This window comes from Sinocyclocheilus rhinocerous, unplaced genomic scaffold, assembly GCF_001515625.1.
Source record: "Sinocyclocheilus rhinocerous isolate Xijiao unplaced genomic scaffold, SAMN03320098_v1.1 scaffold1023, whole genome shotgun sequence".
In the NCBI taxonomy this organism is placed as follows: Eukaryota; Metazoa; Chordata; class Actinopteri; order Cypriniformes; family Cyprinidae; genus Sinocyclocheilus; species Sinocyclocheilus rhinocerous.
Genome location: NW_015638986.1, coordinates 36,100 through 48,638, shown reverse-complemented (window position 1 = coordinate 48,638; position 12,539 = coordinate 36,100). Strand labels below are relative to the sequence as shown.

At 36.5% G+C, this 12,539-nt stretch overlaps 1 protein-coding gene across 3 annotated transcripts in view; it reads right to left on the bottom strand.

Moving 5' to 3' along the window:
* Positions 1 to 12,539, bottom strand: part of wnt5a (wingless-type MMTV integration site family, member 5a) — a 21,864-nt gene that overhangs the window by 8,943 nt on the left and 382 nt on the right. Inside the window, exons 2-4 of one of the 3 annotated variants that reach the window (XM_016566338.1) lie at positions 10,670 to 11,149; positions 10,465 to 10,569; positions 3,450 to 3,580 (exon numbers count right to left, since the gene is read on the bottom strand). In XM_016566338.1, the coding sequence (XP_016421824.1) occupies positions 3,450 to 3,574 (125 nt within the window). In that variant the 5' untranslated portion in view covers positions 3,575 to 3,580; positions 10,465 to 10,569; positions 10,670 to 11,149. Of the gene's footprint in view, positions 1 to 3,449; positions 3,581 to 10,464; positions 10,603 to 10,669; positions 11,150 to 12,539 lie in introns of those variants that run through there. The other 2 variants (XM_016566340.1, XM_016566339.1) reach the window with 2 other exon arrangements.

Sequence of the window (12,539 nt, the reverse complement as noted above, 5' to 3'; positions counted from 1 at the left end):
CAGTAAATAAATCAATAAATCCACTGCTCTGTTGTCTCCTCTGAGGCTGGGACTCTAAACAGCCAAAGACAGAACAGTTAGCATGCTTTGCTCAAACTTTCACCATGGCATTAGAACTGGTACACAGTTGTCGCTTGCGAAAACACAATGACGACGGCGTAGGTGCAAATTTACAGATTAAGGGGTGGTAATATTATAATGCAATCTCTTTGCAACGTCACAAGGGGAGCGAAATCAGACGTGCTCGTTTTTTCAAAGGCTTGCAGAAAAAGTCTTGCCAAAACAAAGTTACTGGGTTAATATTTTTCACATTTCCTTCTTTGGTAGCTGCACCGGGGACCTGATTATAGCACTTAAAACCTGGAAAAGTCAAATTTTCATGATATGTCACCTTTAAGGGGATTTCCCACGACAACGATGAGCAATGCATTTGTTTGCTGTGTCTTACAAGATGTTGTTGAAAGTAAAAACAATTTCCTTATTTTTCCTTATTTACAACCTTCTTTCAGTCTCTTTCAATATAAAAGTCTTTACTGTTTACTCACTCATAAAGACAGTCACTTGTCGCCATCAATGTAACAATGTAATCATCGTCACTATGTAGGGTCAAAAATAATCAAAGACTTCTGCTTTCCTGTCCCAAACCTATCTTGAGTAACAAAAGGGACATTTGGAATTCCTGAAGGCACAGAGGTCCTGATAGTGATTAAGGCCTGTAGGCCAAGATGTGTATACACTGGGGGTCTACTAATTGTTAGGCCTTGTGCACAGTAGTTGAAGCTGTAATCTGCTGAATGGTCAGTTTGAATGTCTCACATTTGGTTTTTAGTCACATGGTCAAGTAAGGGATAAAAGAAGATTGCAACTGTTGCTCTGTCTCTTTCTCTTTGCAACCTCTTTTCTTTGCTAGCACTCTCTTCTTGGGGCTCTGCCTTCTCTCCCTCTTTTTCTCTGTTTCTCTATCTCCCCCTCTCTCTCTTTCTCTCTCTTAACTAAGATAACATTTTACATACATGCTGGGTACAATTAACTGTTTATGTTTTACCATCCTTCATCTATTTATAGCCAACTCAAGTGTAACCATAATAACGAAATACTGTTATTAAACCATTTCAATTATAAATTATGTGCTAACTATTCTTGATTCAGCATTAACTTTGAAGTGCTACCTACTGCAATACAATATAGTCACCCAATAGCAACGCACTCCAACATATTTAGCTATTCCAACTGTGCTTATTTCTGTCAAGTGGAGCTGAATGGTCAGTTTGAATGTCTCACATTTGGTTTTTAGTCACATGGTCAAGTAAGGGATAAAAGAAGATTGCAACTGTTGCTCTGTCTCTTTCTCTTTGCAACCTCTTTTCTTTGCTAGCACTCTCTTCTTGGGGCTCTGCCTTCTCTCCCTCTTTTTCTCTGTTTCTCTATCTCCCCCTCTCTCTCTTTCTCTCTCTTAACTAAGATAACATTTTACATACATGCTGGGTACAATTAACTGTTTATGTTTTACCATCCTTCATCTATTTATAGCCAACTCAAGTGTAACCATAATAACGAAATACTGTTATTAAACCATTTCAATTATAAATTATGTGCTAACTATTCTTGATTCAGCATTAACTTTGAAGTGCTACCTACTGCAATACAATATAGTCACCCAATAGCAACGCACTCCAACATATTTAGCTATTCCAACTGTGCTTATTTCTGTCAAGTGGAAGTGGGTGGTAATAGACAAGAAATGTACAGTTTTATACCATCGTGCTGATATCATTTCTTTAGTCATTCAGCAATCCCACAGCCTGGACCACTGTAGGGAAACCATCCTTACAACTAACTCACAGACCTCTCTCAATACCAAATACTATTATTTATATAAAATGTTATTTATTCAACAATAATATTTAATAAACAAAAATGCAATTATAAAAGTTTCTAAGCAATTCAGTGAAGAGTACAAAGGCAGCACTCTGATACAGCATTGAAGTTACATAAATATACAAAGTTATGAAACTTTGCTCTCAGTCAAAACTATTTGCTCGAGAACAAATAATAGATTAATGAGACGAAAGAGTGCCCATTGGATATACTCCGAAATGAATTATATTTCATGTTTAACCGCTAGAGACATTAGAGCCAGCAGCAAATTCCAGAAAAGCTGGTTGAGATGAGGCTTTTCTCATGAGCACTGTATGGCCGCTAACGGCCTGGAGATCACATTTCACATTTTTATAAATAAACAGCACATTTGAAGTTTAAACAACTGCATTCTCACCAAAAAAAACAAAAACAAAAAACAACAACAACAAAAAAAGACCTCTTCAAACTACATTCTGTGACACAACAATAGTATTATTTCTAAAATTATAGTGGAGTTGTGCATCCACCATGACAGTCGCTGTGAGAAATGCTACAAGTGGAGAGATAAAAACGGTGAAACGGTAGTGATGGGTGCTTTTGAAGCACTTCTTCGTGAAGCTTCGAAACATTTGTGAATCATTTGTTTCGAACCAGTGGTTTGGAGCATGTATCAAACTGCCAAAGTCACATGATTTCAGTAAACAAGGCTTTGTTTCGTCGTAGCGGTTTCAAAATGTGGCCCCACTTTATATTAAGTGGCCTTAACTACTATGTACTTACATCAAAAATTAAGTACAATGTACTTATTGTGTTCATATTGTATTGCAAAACACTTTTGTTGCTATTGAGGTGGGATACGGGTAAGGTTAGGGACAGGTTTGGTGGTCTGGGTAGGTTTAAGGGTGGGTTAAGGTGTAAGGGATGGGTCAACTGTGTAATTATAAATGTAATTACAGAAATTAATTACAGATGTAATTACATGCAGGTATTTTTAAAATATAAGTACAATGTAAAAACATGTATGTACACAATAAGTGCATTGTAGCAAATTATTAATTTAAATGTAAGTATATAGTTGTTAAGGCCACTTAATATAAAGTGGGTCCCAAAATGTTTCTAAATTTCAATGGTTCGTTGCTAGGGGGTGATGATGCCAGTGAACCCATGAATCAATGATCACACCAGCAGCAAACCTAATCTCCGATCAGTTTTAAAATTGTCAAATATTTTTAATGAGACATTTGTGTCTCATTAATTAAATTAATGAATAATTAAAAGGAAGAGTTGTAGTTAATAGTCTCTTATTGGCCTTTTTAGACAGGTCCTGGGTTTGTAAAAGCTGTTTTATGCATGTGTAGAGTTTTTGTTGTATTTGCATGTGGTATTTTGAGCGTTTCGAAAAAGTGAATCAGTTTTTCATCCTGAAATTCAGCAGTATGAGGAAGAAATGGATCCTCACAGACATGTTGCACAACGTATAAGACATACAGAGTTACACAAAAAAACAATGTTTCTTGAATGAAAGAAACACATACATACTATGATGACTTTGTATTTTCAAATGTGTTTTTGAAAAAAACACTACATACCACCATGAGCTAGCTTCCACAAACACTTGCATAAAGAAGGCACAGAAGGTAATGGTGACCGCTCCGTGTCGTGAATACGTGATTCCACCCCACCCCGAGTGCATCAACTTCAGCTTGAACAACATTCTGACCTGAAGAAACAAGATGACGAGTTATATTTCACACAAAGCTCAGCTGTTACTCTGTGTGCTAGTGGAGACATTTGAAGAATGTTTATCTGTGCAAAAGGAAGAAAAGAAAGAGTTACAGCTCATATCTGCGTAATAATTTTGATCCCAGTTACTATATTGTGAAAGTTAAATACACCACTTTGTATATGAAAAATTGTACTCTTTTAAACAGAGAGCCTAACCTGAGAGAGGCTTACAATCTAAATACAGAAAGCCTGTCTGTGTATCGCATATTTATATGAGATATAAACATAAACTCTATAAACATGAACCCCAAAACATACCTGTAGTTTAGACACACCAGTCTAAATAGCAAATTAAGATATGAAATGCACAATTGAAAATGCAGACTATGAATTTATGTATATTATGAAATAGACATCAATGTCACATCAGTGCGACAAAGGCTGTCCCTCCTCCAAATGTGTCCTTCGTGTCCTGGGCCATGAAGGATACAAAGAATCGATCCTTCAAGGACCAGACTATCCCAAGGTTTATTATGTGACAACAGGATTTTTATTTAATTATTAAAATATTTTTTTAAGACAATGTTGGTTTACAGTTTCAAATGTAAATATTGAGCTTCAACTTACTTGAAAACACTCTAAAAGTTTACTTCTTTCTCACTAAGATGCGATTTTATAGGTAGTTTATAATTTTTATTATATACATAATGGACTAAGGTGAACATGTTTAGACAGGTTGTGAACCCTGTTTTGTTTTCAAACAGTTAAATATAACTTTTTCAAAAAAAGTACAGTACAAACTTTACTGTCACTCATGATTGCTAGGTGACAAGAATAATCCCCCATAAGCTAGACGTCCCATTTAACACCTGCAGCCGCTGAATTGGGACACAGCTATAGAAAAACATTTATGAAAATGCAATAATTTCCTAAATAAAATTCTATAATATATATATATATATATATATATATACGGCTGTTTGGTAGCAGCAAACTGGGTCACACTTTATTTTAAGGTCCAATTCTCTCTATTAACAAACCATTAACTACGACTTCAATAAACTCCTAATTTGCTGCTTATTAATAGTTAGTAAGGTGTTAAAGGGGACCTATTATGCAAAAATCTTTTTTATAAGGTGTTTGAACACAGTTGTGTGGCTGCAGTATGTAAAAACAACCAGGCTATAATGGTAAAAATCCACCCACTCATTTTATATAATCCCAATAAATCATAAACAGTCTCTCAGAACAAGCATTTCCAGATTTCTCCCTACGTTGACATCACTGTAGGGAGAAATCCCGCCCATTTTTCATGATCTCTGCCCTATTAGCACAGATACCTGAGTGAGAAGCAGCAGTCCGCCATTACTGTTTTCTTGCTGCAGCTGTTGGAAATACAATGTCAGTGCCAAAGAGGCATTACAAGTGTCGTGTGTTGGAATGCACCAACGAATATAGGAGTCTCCATAGACTCCCTCCATCTGAGCCGCTAAGGACACTGTGGTTAAGTTTTATTTTCGAAGGAAATGTCCTGGAAAAAATCGGTAAAGTCCTATATGTTTGTGCCAATCCTTTTACGCCGGACTGCCTCACAAATGAGGGTCAGTTCAACGCTGGATTTTCACAAAGGTTGATTCTGAAAGAGGGATCAATACCAATGCTTTGTGCGCGAACGTCATCTCCAGACAAAGTAAGTATCACGCATCATATTTTGTTTTCCAAATTGCCTTTCTGAAAGAGTTTCTTGGCAATCTGTAAGGCAAATTTTTGCTTAAGCTACCATTGTCTCTGCTTGTTTTCACTGATGCTGCCTTCATGTGCTACCAGAATGTCTCAGAACAAGCATTTCCAGATTTCTCCCTACGTTGACATCACTGTAGGGAGAAATCCCGCCCATTTTTCATGATCTCTGCCCTATTAGCACAGATACCTGAGTGAGAAGCAGCAGTCCGCCATTACTGTTTTCTTGCTGCAGCTGTTGGAAATACAATGTCAGTGCCAAAGAGGCATTACAAGTGTCGTGTGTTGGAATGCACCAACGAATATAGGAGTCTCCATAGACTCCCTCCATCTGAGCCGCTAAGGACACTGTGGTTAAGTTTTATTTTCGAAGGAAATGTCCTGGAAAAAATCGGTAAAGTCCTATATGTTTGTGCCAATCCTTTTACGCCGGACTGCCTCACAAATGAGGGTCAGTTCAACGCTGGATTTTCACAAAGGTTGATTCTGAAAGAGGGATCAATACCAATGCTTTGTGCGCGAACGTCATCTCCAGACAAAGTAAGTATCACGCATCATATTTTGTTTTCCAAATTGCCTTTCTGAAAGAGTTTCTTGGCAATCTGTAAGGCAAATTTTTGCTTAAGCTACCATTGTCTCTGCTTGTTTTCACTGATGCTGCCTTCATGTGCTACCAGAATGATCGTAAATAGGAATGTGGTAGTTAAAAATTGCATATGAAAGCAACACATAAGGCTGAATACAGCTTACTGAGAGTTTCTGACATTTTCAGTGCATAAGATTGTCCTGTTTTGTTGTTGACGGTATGCTGGAACATGAGCTCTTGAAGCTCCGCCCTCTTCTGAAAAGGGGGCCAGGAGCACCAGCTCATTTGCATTTAATGGGATTAAAGGGGGGTGGACTTGTTTGCCTCAGTTAGTACAGACATGGCCAAGGTTGCATCTGTATGATTATTTCTTAATAGCTCTGTTACCCGGAGTTCTAGCAAGGCTTCGACAAGATGGAATACGTCTGTTGCTCATAGCCCCTTTGGTTCTTGGACCTTATATCTTTCCTAGATTGTGCTCCATGGAAGATTCCCATCCAGGGAGACCTTCTATCTCAAGTGCTGGGCTTTATTCACTACACATGGCCCGAGATCTGAAAACTGTGGGTCTGGCCCCTGAGGGGGACCACATTATAGACTCTGGTCTCTCAACCGTGGTTGTTGAGACCATACTAAATGCTAGAGCCTTCTCCGCGAGGAAACTGTTTGTCCTGAAATGGCAGCTCTTTCCGTAAACTCATCCTGCATAGATTTTGCCCCTGGACAGGCCAAAGTAATTCTGCTCCCTAGACAAGAATACGTTCCGAAGGTGCCCTCTTCGACCACTCAGCCAGTTGTACTTCAGGCCTTCTTCCCTCTAGAGTGGCATAAATCTAATCAACTTTTACTATGCTTTGATGGACGCAGCAAGGGTACTGCAGCCACCAAGCAGTGTCTATCGCATTGGATCACATACGCAATTTGCAGCAATGAACCAATTTCACGATTAACCGCGCTTTAAAACGTCATGGTTAAAGGCTGCACTACACCGAGTCTTTCTGTTGCACGGAATGGAACTGTTGCAACTTGCACAAAACAAAGTTACACCAGCCGTGCACCATCTTAAAGTGCCATGCTTATCAGAGACACATCGGCTGCTACACACACTAGATTAACTATGACAGAGGGACCAAACAACTAAGCTTTATTTCCACCAGAGAATGCCTTTTGGGTATTAACATTTTGGGTACACCAAGTATGACCAGGGCATCATTTAAATATTGCTGTAAAAAACTGGTGCTAAAAGAGTGAATACATAAGGAATAATGCACGGCTAGCTTTGCATTAAACCATTTAAATGCACGGCATGAAGAACCACCTCACGCAAAGCTATGGCTCGTTAGCTTAGCGTTCTGCCCGCTTCAGATCAGACAGAGAGGAAATAATGAGGTAAGGTCACATTTATTTGAATGAATGAATTATAACATTTAGCTACTTTAATTATTCAATCGATCGAGAGAGAGAGAGAGAGAGAGAGAGAGAGAGAGAGACAGAGAGACACAATTTTCCATACTCCTGAATGTTTCTGTGTGTGTGCAGCATGATCTCCAATCTCACAAACCAAAATAATAGACATGATTTTCTCAGGCCACATGTAAAATCAGATTAATTATTAAAAATATTATTAAAATGAATACGTAACAGTAACAGTTTCCCCTGGGGGATAAACAAAGTAAAAATGTGTCTTGTATTAATAATAATGCTTCATTAACATTAACATATTATTAACATATTTATTATCCCTGTTATAGTATTATTTATGCCAAAAACCAACAGGATTTTTTTTTTACCATGTTTCCAAGTCCTCTACCTCAGGTCCAAAAGAAATGTAGAAATAATATACAAACTGAAAACACTAAATACTTTTGTGATCTATTTTCATTCGTTATTTTCAAAAGGGAAATACTGACATGGATGTTTACAAGCAGAGGTCACCTTTTTTAATTCCAATGGGAGAGATGAACTTGTTGTTTGTCTTTATTATTATTTTGTACTGTATTATTTGGTTACTGTGTTATTTCTGTTTCAAAAGGAAGCAATAAATAACACTTTCAAATCTAAAGAGTGTTCATGTGATTTTATGCATAAGTAATGTTGTGAAATGAATAAATGCATAATAATCATGATAATCGTGAAACCGTGATTATTCCTAGTCTACCAACACTATCTATAATTGTTGCATCCCCACCTGCATCATGTTGCCATACTTCAACATGATTTCACTTGTGCTTCAGACACCGGCACACACTGGAAGTGTACCAATAGCGTCAACACAATGTTGCTGCATCTTGTTCCCTTCTCAGAGGACCAGGATGACATACATAACCCGGAGACATTTTCTATAGTGAAGTTATGTAAAACCTTTCTGCCAAGAGGGTAGCAGAGGTGTGACTAGACTCTGCCAACATCAGGGGTAGTGTGACTGTGACCCATATTATAAAGTAACCTAAGTTACACTATGTGTACAAAATGTTTCACTCAACCAGCGTAAACCGCTTCCTAAATAAATTACTTTTAAAACAGAAAAGCTGTCACCCAGTATTAAAAAGTGTATAATTAGTTCTACCACAATAAAATGCAAGCTCTAACATGAAACTCGTCTGTCCTGCTTAATTTTTTTTTTCAAAGCAGACCCACTGCATAACTCCCAAGGCTCTTTTGTTGTTTGTTTGTTTGTTTTTTGTTTAGTTTTTTTTTTGGTAGATGAGGTGTTAAAGTAAACTCATTGCATCTTTTCAAGCAAAACCAAGCTTGAGAATCTTGAGACATTTTAAGAATTTCTGCAACTTTTTAAAGCTACAACTATACCTCTTGTATATACAAACACTGTATTATCAGTTTCAAAAACATTCAGATGGTACAATGGCAAAATGCCTTCTGTTTCTTTCCTGTGTTCCCATGAAACAGTAATTCTTAGTTCCAGTTGTGAGGCACATGTTCTTTTTCTCATCCAGTGAAGTCATACACAGATAGATAACTTTCAGTTATGCTTATTAAGAATAAGCTAAATGTCAAAATTAGGAAAGGGAGTAAACACTTGTTTGACTTTTCAATATATATATATATATTTTACAATATATGAAAGTGTAACAACAATATTGTAGTATTGTACATCTCTTTTACATATGAATAATAGTACACTAGTAAGGAAATAAATAAAAAATAAGCAGCACAGGTTAATTCAGGCAGTAACACAATAGGAGAAGTTAGAAATACAAAAACGTATAAAACATATCATGAATTAACAATTTAAATGATATGGGGGGATAGGTCAAGTGTCAAGCTATTTTATCTTTTTCTGTCTCGTTCATTACATTGCCAAAATCCAAATTTGAAATAAAGGATTTAAAGGGTGTCCAAATATTCTCAAAATAAGAAAGTTTACATTATATATATATATATATATGTTTTGCATCTTTTCCATCGCTAAACAGAAGGAACTGGTATTGATCCACTGTACAATAGATGACCTTTTTCACTTTCTTCCAGTACAAAGCTATTAGACGCTTTGCTTGGAGTGTATATGTGTCAGTGCGCTGCCACAGTATACAATATTCTCAAGAATAATTTCCAAAATAAAACTTCTGACTTCATGGGTAGATTTATAGATACCATCTGAGAAATGAGTATAACAACCTCTTTCCCAAACTCCTGCACCTTTGGGCAGTTCCACAAACCAAACCCCAAAGTGTCTTTAACTGATACACATTACTCCATTAGTCATGTCGCATCAGGCATGATATTTACATGTCTCCTACAGTAAGAACAAAATTGTGAAAGCTAAACTACACTGAAATTGATGAACGTGAATACACACCAAATGGATCATTAAAAGGTATATCCTTTGCAGCTGTAAAGGTTGGGCATTGAATATGAGGCAGAGATTGTCCAGATCCAGAACAGGACAAGTTTTGTGATGTCATTACCCTGTATCATCTGATTTGTATTATAAATTTACATAAAACGAATTCACAGATCTTTAATATCTGAGTCCAGAGTCAGAGTCCAGTGAGTATTCAGTTTTTTTTTTTTTTTTTTTACATTTTGTTATATTGCAGCCCTATGCTAAATTTCTCCGAATATGCATTTTCAGCTTTTAGCTGTTATATAAAATGTACATAGGAAGGTGCGTGCCTTTCTGAATCATGTCCAATCAATCAGCTGGATTTTTCATAGATGCATTCAAACTCAAAGATCTTCTGTAAAGGGTCATAGCAAAGGGATATGTCTTTTTTTTTCTTTTTGTAAATTAAATCTGGTTTTTGCTCTATCATTATGGAGCTTTATAAAATGTTATTCTTACGAATAGATTGAATCGAGAATTAAAATCTCGTTTTGCAAATAAAGATTTAAAACCTCCTAAATAAATTAAGAACAGGTCAAACTGAAACTGCCGGCGCCAGTAGATGGCGTCATAAACAACTAGTTATAAAGACAGTCACATAGATAGATAGATAGATAGATAGATAGATAGATAGATAGAAGGATGATAGATAGATTGATAGATAGATAGATAGATAGATAGATACTGTTGGATAGTTTATAAAACTTACAAGACGTTCCTTCACTGATGTCTGACGAAGTCGATGGAAAATGTCATTTATTATCGTCTTTTGCTTCCCGTTTTATCCGTCTCAGGAAGACCTCCTCTTTGGGCTCTGTATGGTTATTAACAAAAGACTGGTTGATAGATTGGTCTATTTAAAAAATAAAATAAAATATAATAAAATAAATAAATAAATAATAATAATAGGCTACAATCCCACTGAGATGTTGATAGCGAATACTCCCAATGCTGTTGCAGTTGTCTCGTGCTGCTTGTCTGGATATTTCTACATTTCTCCCCAAGATCCATAAAAATTGGAAAAAAAAATTGAAAAAAAAAAAAGGTAAATCCACACGTCACAAAAAATCACACAGGTAATTTCCCCCAGGGTATTGCAGGACACATAAACTCTTCATTCTCAGCGCCCTCGATCAATACATATTACAGATTCTCCATCTCGAGTAGCTATGACGCTACTAACCCGCAAAATATCACAGGCTCTTTGCTTCCAGCAGTTCACACTCTTGCTGCGAGTAGATGTCCGGTTTAGTGCTGCTGTGTTCAGAGTGTGATGAAGCGTCTCCCGCAGCGCTGTAATCATTTGCACAGGGAGTTTTTCATCTTCGCGCTACAAACTCCGCCTGTGATGCGCGTGGGAACGCAGCGCATGCATTTATATTGGGCTTCCTTACCTGTATCAACAACAAATACGAAAAATATAGGCTATTTAGTGTTTAGTAGAGTTTACATTTGCAAACATTTATTTTGCCATTAATTTTTAATTATTTTTAAAGTGTAGTGAAGTAGGCTATTTGCGTTTTTTTTTTTAATGAATTTAACAGAAATTGGTATAGGCTAAACATTGAATTGGGGCTGCACAGTTTGCCAAAAAAAAAAAAAACCCGCAGTTAACACATATTTAATTTGTTATGTGAATTGGGATAGCATACAATGAAAACGTACCATCTAAACGTCTCATATTGTAACTGTTTATTACTAAGGGGGAAATTATTTTTAAAAAGAGCAGAAGGTCTCTGAATTAAGGTTTGTATTAGAGTAGCATAGACTAGACTAGAATAGAACAGAATAGAATAGCATAACAATACATATAGAAATAGCTAACTGTCATAATGACACTTTCATGCAGCGTTCTTCACTCCTTCCAGGTAAATCCTAAAATGTGATGGCCCTCTGTAATGCATTTGCGATGGATTGCAATCCAATTAGTGAAACCACTTCAGGTGATGATTGGAGACCGATTCCTAATGTGAATGGATCTTTGTTGTTCAGGCCCTATGTAAATTTAACTCCTCCCAAAATTGTAAGTAAATAAATAAACAAATAAATGAATGCGAGCATGTTACAGTACAACCACTGCTCCTGAAGACCCACTCTTTGCAGAGTTTAATGGTGCATTCAAGTCATGTAGGATAGATCGTATTTACGAGTTGAACGCACAAGAACGCCACCACAAAGTCGTTATTACGAGTGGGAAACTCGACATTTTCTTTAAGCCGCGTATTTCCGAGTTTTCCGTGTCAGTGAGAAAACGTGTCGGATGCAATGGACGCAGCCAAAGACTATAGATAGCCTATGCAGCGTCTTTGACGGTAAATTTGTTGAAATTAATCAAATTATAATTTTTTTGCAATGTACAATAAAACTGTATAAGTTACATATACAAAATATTATAGTATTGTATAATTTCCATAGAATATATGATTCAGTTTACATCACCTTCATAAATTGAATAAAACCCGGGGAAAAAAGCAAAAACACAATGTTGCACATTCTTTATTCATCATTTTGTAGATGTAGAGTTTTAAAAAATCGTTGAATTTTAAGTAGAAATTTTAAATCGCCATCTTGTTCCAACCTAGTGTTGTTTTTGGCGGCCTGTTTTAATTTTAGTTTTAGTCTAGTCTTTGTGTGAAACTGTCATTTTAGTTTTTATTAGTTTTAGTCACGTTCATACTCTTTTTAGTCTAGTCAAGTTTTAGTCAACTAAAAGTCTGAGCATTTTAGTCTAGTTTTAGTCGACGAAAACGGATGACATTTAGTCTAGTTTTAGCTGACGAAAAC